This window comes from Heptranchias perlo, chromosome 24 (assembly GCF_035084215.1).
Source record: "Heptranchias perlo isolate sHepPer1 chromosome 24, sHepPer1.hap1, whole genome shotgun sequence".
Taxonomy (NCBI): Eukaryota; Metazoa; Chordata; class Chondrichthyes; order Hexanchiformes; family Hexanchidae; genus Heptranchias; species Heptranchias perlo.
Genome location: NC_090348.1, coordinates 12,261,474 through 12,282,981, shown reverse-complemented (window position 1 = coordinate 12,282,981; position 21,508 = coordinate 12,261,474). Strand labels below are relative to the sequence as shown.

Below are 21,508 nucleotides of genomic sequence, written 5' to 3'. Positions count from 1 at the left end.
GAACAGGAAGACAAAAAGGACAAAAAGTCACAAACCAAGAGACAGACAATAAAATGTGAGACAGAGAGAGTGGAAGACAAAGATAGAGAGGGACAGAGAAAGAATTAGAGTGGGACACAAGAAGAAAGGCATTTAAAATTTATCACTTTGGGCATTCAACTAGTCTAATTACAAATGAACAGTAATTGGTATAGCAGTAAATACTATTTATTTCAGAATTATAGCTGAATTGTGTGGAAAAAGGCACCATGAAACTATACAAATACAATATCAAATCCTTCTAAATGGATTTAAGTTCTCAAATGTACAACATTCTTTTTCTCAGTTCAGCATGTTTTCATAAAATTACAGCAAGATAACAAAATGTAAAGTTCAAACAGTGACAAACTATTTGCATGTGAAATCTTTTGGTGTCTGTATGTAACATAGATATGACATTACATGGAGGATCAGTGGTATACTTCTAAACTAACAGGTTCCATACCAAGGGCAGTAGCTAAGTTTTTTTTAAATACAACTTTCTGGTCAAGCTTTAAGACCAGAATCATGTATTTAATATGATAAAGAGACTGCTTCATTAGGTCAATGGCATCTTCTACATTAAATGCCAGTCACAGAAAGTCCCCCACCTATTTTAGTGCCCCATTACCAAAATTAATAATTTTACAGATCTTCTGAATTTAAATCTAATAGACAATACTGACTCAAACACTCAATCCTATTCCCTTTATCATTCCACTACAGAACGTTACATACCTAGTTTACTGCATTAAATCTCATTACAATAAACCGAGAATATTAAATTATATTCACCAAAGAGGAATGCAATCAGCATTATGATTGCAAAAGATACGCTGAATTTTACTGGAGTTGCAATGATTTTTTACATAATCCTGTACTACACTGCAGTAGTAAGAACTCAGCAAAATTTGTTTGTTAAAGCTTGTCCTTTTCGGAGCTGTGCTTCACTGGTCCATCAATTTGTGCCTTCTGCGCATAATTTCTAAAAAGTCAGATGATCTCTCAGTGGCTTCCTAAAATCAAAAAAAAGTTTCATGGTAATGACGCTTCACTAATGACTGTTTCCTTCATCAAAAGATTCCACTCCAGAGTCACAGCCAGCAGCATTGAGTTTCTCTTGCCTCCGTTTCATGATCTCTTCTAATTCTGAGGTCCCACGTTTATCCTGAAATGAAACAATATACAAGTTTTAGAATTATGCGTAAGTTGGGGTTTTGGGGGGGGGGGGTGGGGGGGGGAAAAGAGAGAAAGATGAGGGGTAGAGAAGAACCTCAAGTTGTTCAGCTCTCAAATGGACTGAATTTAGTAACTCTCGTACTTGTATTTAAAATGTCCTCTTAAGCATGCATCAGTTTCTTTTCACATATACACTAAATTAATAGATTTGCATTTTCTTGAAATTTAAACCAGCATCCTTGAATTTAGGATTACCAAATCACATTTGAAACATTTTTTTTTCAGCAGTTCCCAATTTAGCCCAGTATAAACTGAACAACCTGGTTCTCCAGACAGATTTACTAATTAATCTATTACTTTTTTTATACCATAAACCAGTGCCAGCTCTATGGGGACTGCACAATTAGCAATTTTACCAAGACTTGCTGCAGACTGACTTCACATCACATAATATTTTGTACTTATGTGCATTAAACATTGTACATAGCAATGCAAGCTTAGTACTCTTGCTAATTGGATAGCCCTTTCAAAAAGCCAGCACAGGCATGATGGGCCAAGTGGCCTCCTTCTGTGCTGTAAGATTTTATGATTATTTAAATTGATGTATACTTGTACACATCAAAAGAGCTAACTTGCAATAACCATACACCTGGCCTTTTAAGGACGTTAGCTCCCACTTCTAACAAGCACATTTATGGAGGAGGTGATTAGAGTGCCATCTACTGGTTATGTATTTGATGACCAAATTTTATACATTAATTATTGTTAAGATTTAACTTATCATTTAACTTGTCAATTGGTTGAATAAAATCAGAGATATCCACCAATACTACAAACTTCTAGTGACTAGACACTGAAGCTATTTAACGATAGTGTTTGGGATCTGGTTTTGTAAACACCAGCTATCCTCCAGTGGCTTGCCCATGTAGCCATTCTTTGTGTAGCAGGCTTGATGACATCCGACAGGCTATTTATTTTTGGAAGGCATCATAGTCAATCACAATTCATACACTATATATTATGTGGCTTTATAAAATAATGTAGAAAAATTGAAGCTTAAAAGGAACTGCATAGGCTTGAGTTACAACTAAATTCAAGACCTGCAACATAATTAGATACACAAACAGCAGTGCAGAAACAAATAAATAGGTGATCATGATTAACCAATGTGATAGCATGCTATAACCAGTTGAAGTCTAAACACTTTTAAAAGGTGCCTACATTTGGGAATGAACGTCCTTAATGAAAGAGCCTGACCAGTAGGATTTTTTTAAAAAATGTGAGTAATCTTTTGTAAAACTACAATACATTGTACACAAACAATCTCATTGTGTCAGCTACAAGAAGTTATCTTCATTGTTAGTATATTATTATTTTCCGTTCATTAAACGGAACATTTTTTGCCTCGAGGTAGCAGTGCAGATGATGCCTGCACTGGTACTAATAGTTCCATGTCCACTTCCAAAAGGGAGATAGAAGAGAGCTAGAAAGTTAGTTGAGAAACAGTTACATTTAAAAAAAAGCTAGTTTCCCTTCCCCTGCCACCAATTTCCCTCCAACACAATAAAATCTAGGATTGTTTTTATAAAGTGGCAGGGAAAGCAATATATTGGGGAGGGGAGAAAGATGCAACTTTTTGTTCCCAATGCAATTAAAATGCAACTTGTACCTTAGGCAAAAAAATCTGCCCTAATTACTTTCACTGAAAAGGAGAACCATTTAAGGAGATTTGGAAGGGAGGGGGGAAGGGAGAAGAAGAAATGTGGAGGACAAACATTTAAATACATTGCTGTGGCAGTCATTAACCCTTTGAGCACTGACACCTTTTCATTTTCAAACTATGGATCTTGTCTGGAAAATGTTCAGAATCCAAATACTTGCCAGGTTTCTCTAGCAACTCATTGAAAGATAGTTTTGGGAAATGAACAACACCATAAATCATCTTTCATAGTATTCTTAGAATTAACTAAAAAAAAAGTAACTTTCAATTGTGTTGCAGAAATACACCTGCAGTGCTCAAAGGGTTTTAGGTTTTCTTTTTGTTGGACTAGCAAGGCTGCATTTCAAAACAATCAAATATACAAAAGATACAAACAATGACAACTATCATAAAACCCGTGAGATTACATTTAAAACTTAATTAAAAGTTAGCAATGTAACATCTTAAAATTATGATTTATTCCCCCATTTTAAACACAATGTTGAAGTTTACTACAATAACCTGAATTTATAATATCAATCCAGCCTATTTAGACCTAAAAAAGGACTCTTGAAAGCTGCCAATTTACATGAGAAAGTGAAGCATAATCTTACTGTTACTTAAACTTGAATAGTAAGAGATAGTCAGGACCCATGGAGTCAGCAGAGCACCTGCAAGTAGGAAGACAGCAAGAAACCACAAACAAGCCAACAAAAACCCAGCCAAAGAAAATGAAGAAAGCTTTTAAGCAGTTCACCACATGCACAATTAAATAGATTTAATTCTTTAACAGTCAACATTGTAAAACAGATTATTTAACAGAAATAAAACACATGTTGATAAAAGTTTACTTAAATGATTTGGGGGTTGAGCTTTCTGGGCAGAGGGGGAATTAGCACTTCCTCTTTTTTAAATAGCCATTTTGTTTTCTTTTCCTAACAAATTTCTTGCATGATGCACCATTCACAGCAGAGGGGTTAAAGCGGACCTGCCCCCAGGCATCAGCAAACTGTGCTATGTAAGCATCCACCAGAAGCTGGATGACAGCAACTCAGGGATGACTTTTCCTGCTTTCTCTCCAACAGGGAAAAGCAGCTCATCTCTTGTGCTTCTCCATAATGGCATGGCTGAGATCAGGCACTTTGCACTCTTAGGATAAACCTACATCCCATCACTCTGGGGCACCACACTGTGGCCCAATGCAAACAGCACATTTCCAATATTACAGCATATAAATCGTTCAACTTTGCTTTGAGCCTCAGTGAAACATTTTCAATCAATTATCACCAAGATCACAAGATGATTATTGATGAGGAAAGCAATTCGGCCCATTTGACTCATGCATAGGGAGATCCCAATGCCCCTCTTTCTCCCCCCCACCCCAGCCCAAACCCCATTTTAGCAGCCAATTATTTCTTAAATGATTCCAGGGTTTTTCTTCCACTACTTAATCTAGAATTTTATTCCACATGTTGATCACTCTTCATGTGAAGAATAATTTCTTGATATCCGTCCTGAAAGTACCCTTCTCTAGTTTGAATGTGTTCCCAAGTTGTACTTCTGCAGTTTAATTTGAAGTAATATGCCAGGTTATGTTTTCCTACACCCTTAACAATTTTATTCACCTCTGTAAGATCACCTCTCGGATAACAACTTTCCATGCTGAAAAGGCAAAATTTCTTCAGTCTTTTCTCATAACTCATACTTCTAAAACTGGGGCCTGGCCTTGAGACACTTCTCTGCACTGCCTCCAGTGCTTGAATGTCTCTTTTCTTGTGACCAGACTTGGACGCAGTATTCAAGGTGTGGTCTGACTAACGCACAATAACGTTTGGTCATTACTTCCTCCTACTGTTTTGGCTATGTAGTTCAACATTATATTGGGATGTCTTGTTGAAGTTGGGATGTCTTGTTGAAGTTGTACAGGGCATTGGTGAGGCCACACTTGGAGTACTGTGTACAGTTCTGGTCACCCTATTATAGAAAGGATATTATTAAACTAGAAAGAGTGCAGAAAAGATTTACTAGGATGCTACCGGGACTTGATGGTTTGACTTACAGGGAGAGGTTAGACAGACTGGGACTTTTTTCCCTGGAGAGTAGGAGGTTAAGGGGTGATCTTATAGAAGTCTATAAAATAATGAGAGGCATAGATAAGGTCGATAGTCAAAATCTTTTCCCAAAGGTAGGGGAGTCTATAACGAGGGGGCATAGATTTAAGGTGAGAGGGGAGAGATACAAAAGGGTCCAGAGGGGCAATTTTTTCACTCAAAGGGTGGTGAGTGTCTGGAACGAGCTGCCAGAGGCAGTAGTAGAGGCGGGTACAATTTTGTCTTTTAAAAAGCATTTGGACAGTTACATGGGTAAGATGGGTATAGAGGGATATGGGCCAAGTGCAGGCAATTGGGACTAGCTTAGTGGTATAAACTGGGCGACATGGACATGTTGGGCCGAAGGGCCTGTTTCCATGTTGTAACTTCTATGATTCTATGATTCTATATTGGCTTTGTTATCTGCTGCTCTGCACTGGTTGGATATATTCAGCATCAAGTCTAAGACTCCCAAATCTCTTTCAGCTTCACCCGTAGCTATTTCAGCACCATTCATGGATTATGTGTGTCGACTATTTTTGTTTCCTATGTGTGCCACTTTACATTAGTCTGCATTAAATTGAATCTGTTATTGTTCAGTTTGCTTCCATATCTTGTTCAACTGATTATGTAGTTTGTGGTGCCTCTTCTGATTCCATTGCCACTCCTAGTTTGGTCTCATCTACAGATTTGACCATTTTGCATTGCGTTTCTGAATCCAAGTCATTTATGTAAATTAGGAACAGTAGCAATCCCAATACTACACCCCAAAGCACCCCACTCAGTACACCGTTATAGGGCTCACTACAATCTGCCTACGTTGTCATTTCCTCAAAGTCGAGGAGGTTGGTCAGGCAGAATCTTCCCCTTCTGAATCCATGTTAGTTGCTGTTTGCCAGATTGTTATTGTACAGAAAGTCCTCAAGTTTAGTCCTGATAACTGATTTCATTATTTTATATGGACGACTAATGGGTCTGTAACGGTCTGTGTCTGTTTTATCATCCATTTTGAATATGGCCCCATGTTAGCCTGTTCCCAATAATCTGATACCTCCCCAGTGTTCATTCACTCCCTCATAACAATTGTCAGTGCTTCCCAAGTCTCCAAGCACTCTGGGGATTTAATTGATTTGAACCCAATTAGATTGTTGAGGACTTCCATCTCATTTATAACAAAGTAATTGATTTTCCTTGGAATATTTTTTTTGAGGAGGGCATGTTGCTCATGTTTTCCCTTTTGAATACTTGGAGGAATTGTTTATTATTTTGTGCACAGTTTCAAGCTCACTTTCATCCTTTATCATTTTCATCCCTGCTCCGACTGCCCTCTTGCTGTTGTGATACTGATAGATTTTTTTTTACTGTTAGCAGCTGACCCTCAGCTGCTACGCTTTTTTCCAGATCGCTCTTTGCCCCTCGGATTACCTTTCTCACGTGTTTCTGCAATTGGTTGCATTCATCCCAATGGGCACTTTCTTCCTGGAGGATTTCTACATGCCATTTTTCCTTTTTATCTCACTTTTAATTTGTTTGCTGATCCATTCAAGGTCACTTTTGTTTAATCTGAGCTCAGCATAGTCAGAGAACAGCCAAGGTGGTATATGGTTAAGATTAAGATTCATATAAACTGCAGATTTTAAATTTTTTTTTAATAAAGTCAAATTGTAAGTCTTTTTACTGCAATCCATTATTCACTTACTGAACAATTCAACATCAAAAAAAAAAACAAAAACAAAACTGGTTTAACTTCAAAATATCTGAAATGGAATCTTAGCTGGACTTGGCGCACTAAGCATAAAAATGTAACAACAGGAATTTAATTATTGACTTTGGATCAAGAACTCCATGATGGGACATGATTTGGTATATTGGAATTCAGTGCTTGCATTTCATGTTCATTTGGAGATTGCTGTAAGATTACAACAGTGACTACACTTCAAAATTCTTGTTAACCGGGAAATAAAACACTCTGACCTACTCTTCCTGCCATGTGATGCTCTCTCGCTATGCATGAATTCCAACAGCAAAACATATTTTAAAGGGTAACAGATGATATAAAAATGTGCAACAAAATTTGGTAATACTGGCAAACAGTATCCCATTCTACCTTTCAACTGTAGTAGATAGACCCAATCACTGCGCTTTTCTTTCGCCTCCCAAAAAAAGCTAGGTGTTGCCCTTTTAGCACTTTTTAAAATCAGATCATTCACTGTATTTAGTTTTATTATAGTTCTTTTATTTATTTGTTACACTTTTCCTCATTTGGATTAATTTTCCTCTTCTCAATCACTCATAATTGCTTCTTCCGAAGTGTTAAAAGTCAGTATTGAAGAGTAGAGACAATAGTTGTACGTGACCAGCCCATTTCAATGGCATTGTATTGTGGGGGAGGAAAAGAGGAAAATGGTAGTCCAAGTTGGGGAGCAGGGCGAAAAAGAGTGAAATGGGGGAGTGAGAGGAGCGCAGTTGGAAAGGCAGAGCAAGATGAATACGAAATTCTGCTACTGTCCATTTTTCCTTGAAAATTGCAAATCAGTTGCTTTGATTAATATATATTCTTCTATCTATATACCCAATTGGAAAAAAGGCCCAGATACACAGGTTGGAGGCAAGTACCTGTCATTCAGCAGCATTGGGAAGGGAATGTGTCTTGAAGATTAGCAGGACTTGGGTGGGTGGCACGGGGGGAATGTTGTGGAAAAAGAGGGAGGGATAAGAGAGAGGTCCTGTTCTCTGGAAGGAGATTTGTTCTATCACTGAGACAAGTAGGTAGATTAAATTGTAAAAGCAAGCATTTCGTTTTTAAAATCTGCATTTAGCATCGAAGTTACACATGAACATCAATCAGCATTTTGTAGTTTGTCACAACAAGTAGCCTTGTGCAGAACTGGATGCGAACACTGAAAGATGTCTGTAGAACAGAGTATCAAAACCATGAGGCTTGGAATATCAAACAAAAATTTAAATCAATGAATCATTTAAAATTTATATGCACAGTCCTAGTTATGATACACAAGTGTAGTCATATTAGGAGTTAAAGTATTAGGGAAAAGTATTACCTCCAATGCAGCCTTCTGTACGGTAACCTGACTATAAACACGAACACCATCTTCAGGACAAACGGTCTTCAGCTCATCCTTGTTTAGAGAGAACAGTTGCGCTCCTGAGAGTACTCCCAAACTGTTCACAGTACTGGAGCACAAAACAAAAAGTTAAATTAGAGTGATACGTTGCTTCCTAAGCTGACACTTCAGTGCGGTACTGGGTGAGTGCTGCATTGTCAGAGGTCGTGTCTTTCGGATAAGACTAAACTGAGGCCTCACCTATCTGTTCAGATGGATGCAAATGACCCAATGACACTTTTAAAAACAGCTGGGAGTCCTCCGAGTATCCTGGTCAACACTCTGCCCATCACCAAAAACTGATTAACTAGTCAGTCATCTCATTTGCAGTTTATGCGACCGAGCTGTGCGCAAACTAATTGCTACATTTGCCTGCAAAACAAGTGACTACACGCCAAAAATTATTCATTGCTCATGACGTGCTTTGGGACAATGATTAGGAATTACAGAATAGCAAGTTCTTTGTTGAAATGTCACAAAGATGAAATATTAATTGTGGTAATCTTCTGTTCATGTTTAAAGAGCATCATTTTAATTATACACAAAGACTATCAAATCAATACAAATTCTTGTGCTCACAGATTTACTGCTGAAAAGGGAACTAAAAATGGAACTAAATAGTTTTTAAAAAGCTTAAAATCAATAATTATAATAGATTATAAACCAATAATTATAATGGATTATTAGGGGTACGGTAGCATAGTGGTTGTGTTACTGGACTAGTAATCCAGAGGCCTGGACTAATAATCCGGAGTCATGAGTTCAAATCCCGCCACGGCAACTGGGGAATTTAAATTCAATTAATTAAATTCAATTAATTAAATAAAATCTGGAATTAAAATACTAGTATCAGAAATTGTCGTAAAAACCCATCTGATTCACTGATGTCCTTTAGGGAAGGAAACCTGCCGTCCTTACCCGGTCTGGCCTAAATGTGACTCCAGAGCCACAGCAGTGTGGTTGATTCTTAATTGCCCTCTGAAATGGCCTAGCAAGCCACTCAGTTGTAAAATCTCGCTAAAAAAAGTCACAGCAACAAAGACCACCCGGCATCGGACACGACAAAGGCAAACCAAGCCCAGTCGACCCTGCAAAGTCTTCCTCACTAACATCTGGGGACTTGTGCCAAAATTGGGAAAGCTGTCCCACAGACGAGTCAAGCAACAGTCTGATATAGCCATACTCACAGAATCATACCTTTCAGCCAACATCCCAGATTCTTCCATCACCATCCCTGGGTATGTCCTGTCCCACCAGCAGGACAGACCCACCAGAGGTGGCGGTACAGTGATATACAGTCAGGAGGGAGTGGCCCTGGGATTCCTCAACATTGACTCTGAAATCTCATGGCATCAGGTCAAACATGGGCAAGGAAACCTCCTGCTGATTACCACCTACCGCCCTCCCTCAGCTGATGAATCAGTCCTCCTCCATGTTGAACACTACTTGGAGGAAGCACTGAGGGTAGCAAGGGCACAAAATGTACTCTGGGTGGGGGACTTCTATGTCCATCACCAAGAACGGCTCGGTAGCACCACGACCGACCGAGCTGGCCGAGTCCTAAAGGACATAGTTGCTAGACTGGGCCTGTGGCAGGTGGTGAGTGAACCAACACAAGGGAAAAACATGCTTGACCTCGTCCTCACCAATCTACCTGTCGCAGATGCATCTGTCCAGACCAGTATTGGTAGGAGTGACCACCGCACAGTCCTCGTGGAGATGAAGTCCTGTCTTCGCACTGAGGACACCATCCAACGTGTTGTGTGGCACTACCACCGTGCTAAATGGGATAGATTCAGAACAGATCTAGCAGCTCAAAACTGGGCATCTATGAGGCGCTGTGGGCCATCAGCAGAATTGTATTCTAGCACAATCTGTAACCTCATGGCCCAGCATATTCTTCACTCTACCATTACCAACAAGCCAGGGGATCAATGAGGAGTGTAGAAGAGCATGCCAGGAGCAGCACCAGGCGTACCGAAAAATGAAGTGCCAACCTGGTGAAGCTACAACTCAGGACGACATGCACGCTAAACAGCGGAAGCAACGTGCTATAGACAGAGCTAAGCGATTCCACAACCAACGGATCAGATCAAAACTCTGCAGTCCTGTTACATCCAGTCGCGAATGGTGGTGGACAATTAAACAACTAACGGGAGGAGGAGGCTCTGCAAACATCCCCATTCTCAATGATGGCGGAGTCCAGCACGTGAGTGCAAAAGACAAGGCTGAAGCGTTTGCAAACATCTTCAGCCAGAAGTGCCGAGTGGATGATCCATCTCGGCCGCCTCCAGATATCCCCACCATCACAGAAGCCAGTCTTCAGCCAATTCGATTCACTCCACGTGATATCAAGAAACGGCTGAGTGCACTGGATACAGCAAAGGCTATGGGCCCTGACAACATCCCGGCTGTAGTACTGAAGACTTGTGCTGCAGAACTAGCTGCGCCTCGAGCCAAGCTGTTCCAGTACAACTACAACACTGGCATCTACCCGACAATGTGGAAAATTGCCCAGGTATGTCCTGTCCACAAAAAGCAGGACAAATCCAATCCAGCCAATTACCGCCCCATCAGTCTACTCTCAATCATCAGCGAAGTGATGGAAGGTGTCGTCGACAGTGCTATCACGCAGCACTTACTCACCAATAACCTGCTCACCAATGCTCAGTTTGGGTTCCGCCAGGACCACTCTGCTCCAGACCTCATTACAGCCTTGGTCCAAACATGAACAAAAGAGCTGAATTCCTAAGGTGAGGTGAGGTGAGAGGGACTGCCCTTGACATCAAGGCAGCATTTCACCGAGTGTGGCACCAAGGAGCCCTAGTAAAATTGAAGTCAATGGGAATCAGGGGGAAAACTCTCCAGTGGCTAGAGTCATACCTAGAACAAAGATGGTAGTGGTTGTTGGTGGCCAATCATCTCAGCCCAAGGACACTGCTGCAGGAGTTCCTCAAGGAAGTGTCCAAGGCCCAACCATCTTCAGCTGCTTCATCAATGACCTTCCCTCCAACATAAGGTCAGAAATGGGGATGTTCGCTGATGATTGCACAGTGTCCAGTTCCATTCGCAACCCCTCAGATAATGAAGCAGTCCGAGCCCGCATGCAGCAAGACCTGGACAACATCCAGGCTTGGGCTCATAAGTGGCATGTTACATTCGTGCCAGACAAGTGCCAGGCAATACCATCTCCAACAAGAGAGTCTAACCATCCCCCCTTGACGTTCAACGGCAATACCATCGCCAAATCCCGCACCAACAGCCTGGGGGTCACCATTGACCAGAAACGTAACTGGACCAGCCATTTAAATACTGTGGCTACAAGAGCAGGCCAGAGGCTGGGTATTCTGCAGCGAGTGACTCACCTCCTGACTCCCCAAAGCCTTTCCACTATCTATCTACAAGGCACAAGTCAGGAGTGTGATGGAATACTCTCCACTTGCCTGGATGAGATCAGCTCCAACAACACTCAAGAAACTCGACACCATCCAGGACAAAGCAGCACGCTTGATTGCCACCCCATCCACCACCCTAAACATTGACTCCCTTCACCACCAGCACACAGTGGCTGCAGTGTGTACCATCCACAGGATGCACTGCAGCAACTCGCCAAGGCTTCTTCGACAGCACCTCCCAAACCCGCGACCTCTACCACCTAGAACAACAAGAGCAGCAGGTACATGGGAACACCACCACATGCACGTTCCCCTCAAAGTCACACACCATCCCGACTTGGAAATATATAGTCGTTCCTTCATTGTCGCTGGGTCAAAATCCTGGAACTCCCTTCCTATCAGCACTGTGGGAGAACCTTCGCCACAAGGTCTGCAGCGGTTCAAGGAGGCGGCTCACCACCACCTTCTCAAGGGCAATTAGGGATGGGCAATAAATGCCAGCCTCGCCAGCGATGCCCACATCCCATGAAGGAATTAAAAAAATTAGAAATTGCATTGTACTCTGTAGTGAGACTATTACTAAAAGCAAAGGTTCATACGGTAACCTTCATGTAGAATGCATTAGTTTCATACAAGCTGGAAAAGCGTTGTCTCCCACACAGATCTGTCACATGTTCAGCTTGTGGGTACACCTCACAAAGAAAACTTCAATTTAATGTTATGTACTGTAAACTGTAAATACTTAATGAGATGAGTCCCAATTAATATAAGTAAGTTTACTAATTCCCATTTACAAGGCTCTGTTTCAGAACTACAGCACATGTGTTAGAAATGCAGAGGTCATGGGAATCACTTAGATTATGTCAGCAAACTCGGTCTCCACATATTTACTGTGTTTGAAACCAAAAGTAAAATAAAAGCTGTCTAACAGACCAATGATTAGACAGTGACTTGCTGTAAGGTGTTACATGAACTATATCACTGCAGCATATCTACTGCACTCAAGCTACTGAAATTAGTATTACGTGGAAAAGTCCAGCAAATGGGAGCTTTTTATAAAAAAAGACCTGAACGCCCTATCCAGAGTTAGATTTTGCTTATTCGGCAGCACAAATTTATTTTAATAAGTTTTGTCATGCATGTCAAAGTAATTTTTGAAATATTTCATTGAAGTTTCATCCATGTAGGATTAACATTACAGGTTGCGTGTTTTGGGCTCCACAAATAAAGGCAGAAAAGGGTTTTGAAAATGCCACAAAAAGCAGACTAAATGTGATAAAGGTGCACAGACATGCAAAAACTACTACGGCCTAAAAATTGATCTATTCCATCGAAGAGCTAGCCCTGACTCAGTGTTAACATTCTTGTCAGTCAGAAGGCTGCAGGTTCAAGCACCACTTCAGGAGTTGAGCACATCTAGACTGGTACTTCAACAACAACTTGCATTTATACAGCACCTTTAGCGTAGTAAAGCATCCCAAGGTACTTCATATGAGCGACTTATCAAACAAAATTTGACACCGAGCCACATAAGGAGATATCAGGACAGGTGACCAAAAGCTTGGTCAGAGAGGTAGGTTTTAAGGAACGACTTAAAGGAGAGAGATAGAGGCGCAGAGAGGTTTTGGGAGGGAATTTCAGAGCTTAGGGCCTAGGCAGTTGAAGGCACAGCCGCCAATGGTGTCGCAATTAAAATTGAGGATGTGCAAGAGGCAAGAATTGGAGGAGCGCAGAGGTCTCTGAGGGTTGTGGGGCTGGAGGAGGTTACAGAGCTAGGGAGGAGCGAGGCCATGGAGAGATTTGAAAACAAGGTTAAGAACTTTAAAATCGAGACGCTCCCGGGCCGGGAGCCAATGTAGGTCAACGAGCACAAGGGTGATGGGTGAACGGGACTTGGTGAGAGTTAGGATACGGGCAGCAGAGATTTGGATGAGCTCAAGTTTGTAGAGAATTGGAGGCCGGCCAGGGAAGTCAAGTCCAGAGGTAACAAAGGCATGGATGAGGGTTTCAGCAGCAGATGAGCTGAGGCAGTACTGAGGGAGTGCTGCATTGTCAGACGTGCTGTCTTTCCAATGAGATGTTAAATCAATGCCCCATCTGCCCTCTCATGTGGATGTAAAACATATCATGGCATATTTGAAGAAGAGCAGGTGAGTTCTGTGTGTCCTGGTAAACATTTATCCTTCAGGCAACACCATCAAAAAGATTAACTAGTCATTCAACTCATAGTTGTTGCAGGATCTTGCTGAATGAAAACTGGCTGTAGCATTTGCCTAGAAAACAAGTGTGACTACAGTTCAAAAGTAATTCATTGGCTGTAAAGTGCATTAGGATATCCCGAGGATGTGAAAGGCACTGTATCAATGCAAGTTTCTTCTTTCTTTCATTTTACTCAAACTGTATTCCATGACCTGGGAGAGTAGGGTGGGGAAGGAAAAGAAAAATGTCTGATGAGACAAGTTCCATTTACAGATCAATTCTTTGACTTCGAGCCTGGAATACAGCAAATACATGGAGGTTGGTTATATTGTAAAAAGATTACAATGTTCACCTGACAAGAGCACCAGTTGTCTGGACAAAGCCTACAGTTTGCAATTACTAGCAATTACCATTTGTAGACATCTTTTTGTAATATATTCTGTCAATTATCAGAAATTCATGAGACCTTCCTTTTGAGAAAGTAGGCACAACCTGCTTTTCAGCGTCTGCCAATACTGCACGATAACTGGCTACACAAGGTGCTACAGGTTGATTTGCCTTTGAATTCTTCTCCTTCAGATAAGTGCTCCGTGTCCACTCAATGCTTAAACCAAAACAGTTTGAACACAATAGGTAAATTATTGAGAGCGTCATGGAGATGAACCCAACATTACAAACAGATTATCTGTCATTATCACATTGCTGTTTGTGGGATCTTGCTGTGCACAAAACTGACGGTCATGTTTCCAACATTACAACTGTGACTACACTTCAAAAGTACTTCATTGGCTGTAAAGCGTTTGGGACGTCCTGATGTTGTGAAAGGTGCTGTGTAAATGCAAGTCTTTCTTTTCTTGTTTTCTAACTCTGTGGTGCAGAAAACAATCTTTACAGGTGTGAATACAAATCATTTCCATGAAAGGAATGTAGAGTCAAATGAATGCAAGTTACTCGTATCTAGTTGAAGCTCAAACTGGACCTTTCAAACAGTTGGTGATAATTTAGTACTAATGGACTGAATAAAAATAATTCTTTCCCAAAACTAGGAATAAAATGTCACAGCTTGTTGGGATACTTTACCAACTAGGACTACACTAACCAGCCGACTTGTTTCAAATATTTCTGTATTAATAAACATAAATCAGGATTAACATACAGCAGTACTTACTATAGATGGACCAGTTCACTAATTTTGTTTCATGGGGTTGGATCATTTTTGATTCATGTTTGATTCTGATGGGTACTTACACAGCATTAAATCCCTTAGACCGTAACCACTCTGTTACTTCCTCTGGGGATGAATCATAGGAAATGCCAACTGTCGAACTGTTGCTTCGCAACACTTGGAATTTTTTCTGTGCAGCACTGCGTCCAATTGTAAGTCTATGTGCCAATTCATCCTGCACTTCTTCCATATAAGATTTCCGACCTATAGTTAGTTTTACAGAAAACATCTTCAGTTAAGACTGTCATCTTTCAGAAGCAATGCAGCTCTTAATACCTTTGCAAATGCTAACTTCAAAAAAAAAATTGCAATACAATGAAGTCTCCTTGATTTCAATGATAATTTAAAATAATTGCTCTTAAGCAGGATTTTACTTTAGCCGATCTGCCTTGCACAATGAAATTTCATTGAGCAGCGGGGTACAGGTGTTTGGACATTAAAGAGATTTTCAACAGTCTCCTGAAAACTAGGAGTTACAATTATAATGCAGGTTATGACCTCACTCCTTAGCAAAAAAAAGACAACACATCATTGCTCCTTTCAGCACCCAAAGACCCATTTCCAGAAATTACAAGACCCAAAAAAACAAACAATGGAAATGCAAATACTACAAAGAGGCAGCTGCCATCTTCATATCTGTTGTCAGAAAGCAGTAGGGAGAAGGAGGGATCTTATTGCACATCATAGCACTACATAGGATCTACAGCACACTAATGGGCCATTCGACCCAACTGGTCCATGCCAGTGCATATGCTCCACACAAGCCTCCTCCCACCCCAATTCATCTAACCATATCAGCATATCCTTCTATTCCTTTCTCCCTCATGCACTTATCCAGCTGCCCCTTGTATGCATCTATGCTATTCACCTCAACTACCCCTTATGGTAGAGAGTTCCACATTCTAACCACTCTCTGGGTAAAGAAGTTTCTTCTGAATTCGCTATTGGATTTATTGGTGACTATCTTGTATTTATGGCCCCTCGTTTTAGACTCACCACAAGTGGAAACATCACCTTAATGTTTATCCTATTGAACCCTTTCATAATTTTAAACATCAGCAAGAACTGGAAGTTGCAATTTCCTGACAACAAAAATTGCCATACCAAATCCACTGAATATGAACAACTGCTGCAAGGGGATCATCACATGGAGAATTTAACACTTATATTTTAAATACCAAAGTAATAACCATTTTGTCTTGAAGATGTCAAGCGAAAGGGTTAAAGTTACACTGCAGTCACAATGTCCTCAAGAAAATAATCTGATTAAACTGTAATATGGGAAGGCAATCAAACATTAAATGGCCACAAGCAAAATTACTGGTCTGTGGTGATTTTAACTTGGCCTAATTTTTGAGATTGATCTGGTCATGGTATTTGATGTTTCAATAAATGGAAATGTATTCTAAATGCAGAGATCTAAAGTAAGCTCGAGGACCTGTGACCGATTGATTCACGGAGCAGTACATCAATGCACTAACAAATGGCATCAGATTTTCTGGTTGATCAATGGTGCAACGGTTAACAAATATTCTATTTTTTTAAAAACTTTGTACATTCAGAACTTCTGAATGGAGTGCAAGATGAGAATTATTTGTTCATAACTAAATAATGAAGATGGAACTGAACTTTGCTTTTCTTAACTTACGATTCAGTGGTGTGTGCCTGTCCCTCTGAACATCCTTTTGTGCACCAGTGCTCTCAATAGAACTGCTACTGTTATGACGACTGACATTCCTAGAAGATCCTTTAACTACACCACCTGGAAATGAGGATGTAGGAGAGGCAGAAATATGTGTAGGTGGGGGTGAAGGAGCAGGGGGTATTGGAACGGGAGATCTTGTGACGTAATCCAACTTTTGTTTCTGTGGATGAGAAGGATGTTTACAATTATTGTTTTCCCCAAAGAAGTTACGCAGATACCTACAATTTAAAAAACCATAATGGAAAATTTCCTGATTTATGCGGCTACAAATAACCTATTAACTACCACTGTTCCTGAATGTTACGTTTAAGATTTGAGATCCCAAAGGTAAGATTTGGTACATCTAAACACAGTTCAAATAACGAAGGCCAGTGTTAGCGTTTCTAGCATAGGAACAGGAACAAAAGAATTGCTAGACGAAAAAAGACCATCCAGTTTGCCTTCTACCATCCTGGTGATACAGTGGTACCATGATGCAATGATAATGCAGTTGTTGGTGAATCACAGCAATCAGTCTCTATCAATTAGTCTACAACAGACCCAGAAATGTCAAGAATAATACAAAGTGGTGGAGAGCTTTGGGAACCATAGGTCCAAAGTCACCTTTTTCCACCCACACATGTTGCACTTACATGTCGTCTCAAATTACTCACACTGTATCCAAAATGTCACTTTCTAAAAAGAAATATATCTAATTTGCATTTGAATGAATCAAGACTAACTGCTTCCACCATCTCATTGGGAGTCTGTTCCATAGATTGACCACTCACTCACTGAAATATTGTTTCCACGTCAGTTTTGACTTTACCCCTCCTGCAAGTGCAGGCTGTATCCTCTGGTTCTGGACAAGGTGAAATAGCTTGTCATGGTCCACGTTATCTAGTCCCTGTAGAATCCTTAAAACAGCAATACTACCTCACAACCTTCTCTTTTCCAGTGAGAACATGCCTAATTTACATAATCTCTCCTTATAATTCAATCCCTCCATCCCCTGAATCATTCTGGTTGTACTCTTCTGTATCCGATCAATAGTTACAATATCCTTTTTGTGCTGTGACCAGAACTGTACACATTATTCTAAGGGTGTACCAATAATTTACAAAGTGGCAGGATTACTTCACTATTTCAGCTCACTATTGACCTTTTAATACTTCCCAACATCTGATTTGCTTTACTCACTGCCACTGAGCATTGTTACAACAGCTTCAATTTATTGTCAATCAGGCTCATTATTTTCTTTCCATTCCTGTAATAGTCCCTTGCTGATTTTTTGTCCCCACGTAGAAAGGTTACAGCACGGAAGGAGGCCATTTGGCCCATCAAGTCCGCGCCAGCTCGATGCAAGAGCAATCCAGCTAGTCCCGCTCCCCCGCCCTATCCTCTAGCACAATCAAAGCACTTTGTATTTAACTACATTGAATTTCATCTGCCACCTTTCTGCCCAATTACCAAGTATATTCAAATCCTCCTGTAGCTTATCCTGTTTAGCTTTGGAATCTACCACCTTCATTAGCTTTGTATCATCTGCAAATTTAGTCACTATGCTCGTGACTCCTAGCTCCAGATCATTTATAAAAAGATATTAAACAAAAGAGATCCAAAAAACAGACCCCTGTGGGACCCTACTAGCAACATTCTCCCAGGCTGATAATCTTTGTACCACTACCCTCTGGGTTCCGTTGGTCAACCAATTATATATCCATTATAAAATATTTCCACTGATCTCAATTTCTTTATTTTCAGTGCCAGCCTTTCCAGAGGAATTGTATCAAAAGCCTTACTGAAATCCAAGTACACCATGTGCACTGTCCTACCCCCATCAACCTCCTTTGTCACAGCCTCAAAAGAAAACCAAGAAGTTAGATTGGCAAGACCTCCCCTTTATGAACCCATATTGGTTAACCAGCTACACTGATCTGGCAAACAAGGAAACAATCCTGTTATTTTCCATCACATTTTATTCAATAATTAATTTCTCACCCGTTATTGCAGATACCATGGGCAATTTCCTAATTTGCATTAGCAAGCTTGGCTGCAACATCTAATTGAGAATTTAAAAAACCCAACTATCAAAGCTGCAGTATTTGCTGTTGCCTGGGAACAGAAACTACACAATCAAGGAGCATCCTTAGTAGCACAAAAGAAGCAAGTTGAAAGCAAATTGAAACTTCATACACTTAGAAGTAAACAACTCCAAGCAGAGGTTTAACTGGACACGTGTGCTGGTACTGCAAAGTTTTACTGAGCCAAAATTTATAATTGCATTAACAGGCAAGTCCAGGGGGGGGAATAAACAAATCTTAAGTCAGCAGGCTTCTCCAAATTGTCACATATCTTAATGTACAAGTCTTTGCTATAGGTGTCGACAGCTCAGAACTTGATTAAACGAGCACACAGTGCGCATTGTATACTTAGGTGTACAATCGCACACATTTTCTGTGAGTACACATTTCCATGCAAAGTTTAATGAAGTCATTGCACATCCTGAATGTATCGCCTGGCTGCTTGCAATGGCAACAATGCAGGATATTGGGGAGGGGGGAAAAAAGGGCGAGATAGTTTGTTTGGCCCTGAATTTAGTTAGGGTTGGAGACAGTACGGAGACGTTCTGTGTACTGGTGATCGTGTTCTTTAGGGTTGGTGGACGAGTTGCTGCACTGAAATGGTAGTATGTGATGTGAGCTCCCTTTTTAGAAGATATCTTATCCACTCTTGCTTTCTTGGAGAGGGCATTTGTATGCCACATACAACCTTCTGAGATATTTCTGAAATACTAAGATGCCTAAATCCAATGACTTTGGCCTTAAGTGAATCGAGATGGAACAGTAACCCATAGTCTTCCCAACATCACAAAATAAAAATATATACAGAACACAGTTCACATTGCTGCCTAAAACGCCAAATAACGTGTATTACAGACAAAGCAGTTAATCAACAGCTGAGTTAGCACCGTGCCAAAGATATAAACACATCTGTAGTCAGGATTAAAAGTTAATCATTGACAAAGGATTAGCATACTCACTTAACTATTAAAATTCAAATGAAACTATATTTGCTAACATTTTCACAAATATTAAAATAGACCGGATGTTTACCATTCAGAACATAATCTCAGTCTTGAATGCCATGAGCACAAGCAGAACATAAAAATTACCTCAGATAGTTCTCCAAGTAATTGCTGTCAGGAAGTGATTGAAGCCAATGAGAACCGAAAAAAAAGGCATGAAGTGAAGATAAATGCATAAACTTAAATAATATGAGAAACCACTCTGGTTCACATGCCAGCAGTGATGGAGGAGAAACTTCAAACAGGAATGTTTCATTATGTTTACCCAATATCAGAACATGCACAGCAAACATTCAGGTATGAAAATGTAGATAACACACCAAGCTGCAGTTCCAGGTTTCAAAGCAGGTAACTGATGTACATGGAGACTTATATGTGCTGTGAGAAGAGATGTTTAGTGTTGTCAGGACAAAGTGTTTTCTTGTCTTACAAATCCACATCACAGCACCGTTAGAATGTTCATCGTGAAACAAACTGCATATGTATGCTCAGCATTACACAGCTGCTTTCAGTCATTGCGGGTTACTTGAAAATTACATAATACTAGCAGTGACAGCAGTAGCACCACACGTTGCTAAACTATTCCACTAATCTGGAAGAATTTGAACCAAACCTCAAATTGAAGGATTTTTTTTCATGGATTAATTGATAGAAATAGGCAAGAGGGGGGGAATAGGGCAACATTACTGTATTTGAGAAGAAAATAAATATGGTATTCTGAAGACTTGACTTGCATGAACACTACACCAGCTCTTCAAGGGAAGCTGCAGAGAAAACATTGCTTTTTAAAATACTAATTAACTCCATGTTTCCCATTTTGAGCCCTGTTATTAACCAATGCTATATGTTACAGGTCTAGGCCTTGTACAAGTGGCATCTGACTGGGGCCCAATAGGTTACAGAAATGTCTGCTAGTCATTAATAAATAGTACGGACAATGCCTGTGTCAATAATAGGTGGAATAGTTATCATTTGTCTAGACCAGCAGACGCACACATTGTCAAGAGGTTTGAGATTTATACTGTGGATTGAAGTGCCTAAATTGCTTTGACCCTAAATTTATAATTTAAGATCCATTATCCATCTAAACTCCATATGTACTAAATCAACTACCGGCGTCATACATGGCCCAAGGCCATAAGTGCTGGAGCAACATTTTGCATCCAGTAACTCTTGTAGCAAATGTAATTAAAAACCCTCTAAATTAAGAAATGGTCAGTGATTCTTCTAATTCAGTTGAGCGCTTGAGTTTGTTTTGTGAAAGTTATGAGGGAAAATCCAGTACACCATGTTATGCCTCACTACACTTCTTCAAAGGAGCTTAGCAAACGATTGCGCTGAGAATTTTTTTAAAACCTAGTTAAATTGAAATTTAAAAGCAAGGCCAAACATATCAGGTAGTGTGGATCATGCACATGGGACTTTTTTTCTCCCCCCCCCCCCCCACCTAAAAAATTACTGTTTGACCAGGGATATCACTCCAAATGCAACTTAAATACTCAACACCAATACTTTTTGTTGAGTAGTCAGTCATTCAATACATCTTCAGTGCCATACTACCGAAACTGCAATGACATCAGCACACTACATACTCAAAGGAAAAAGTAGCCTAAAACTAAGTGTAGCTTATTTCAATTAGACTTCCAACACCCTTGGCCTGGCTTCCTACAGCAGTGATGAGTTATTTTTCCTTTCCCCCGCCCCCCCATCCACCCATCAATTTAAATTTTTTTTGTATTTTTACATACACTACCACCATATGCCATTTCCCCAGTCAAACAAATGATCTGTTCTAGGTTCAAGTCTCTG

At 40.3% G+C, this 21,508-nt stretch overlaps 1 protein-coding gene across 8 annotated transcripts in view; it reads right to left on the bottom strand.

The window, feature by feature from the left end:
- Positions 1-200: 200 nt before the first annotated feature.
- The window catches only part of eps8a (EGFR pathway substrate 8a, signaling adaptor), a 167,141-nt gene continuing 145,833 nt past the window's right edge, over positions 201-21,508 (bottom strand). For 7 of the 8 annotated variants that reach the window (XM_068004762.1, XM_068004761.1, XM_068004760.1 and 4 more), the window contains 4 exons: positions 16,576-16,792; positions 14,951-15,131; positions 8,046-8,178; positions 202-1,186 (listed from right to left, as the gene is read on the bottom strand). In XM_068004762.1, coding sequence (XP_067860863.1) covers positions 1,073-1,186; positions 8,046-8,178; positions 14,951-15,131; positions 16,576-16,792 — 645 coding nt within the window. In that variant the 3' untranslated portion in view covers positions 202-1,072. Of the gene's footprint in view, positions 1,187-8,045; positions 8,179-14,950; positions 15,132-16,575; positions 16,793-21,508 lie in introns of all 8 variants that reach the window. The other variant, XM_068004763.1, reaches the window with a different exon arrangement.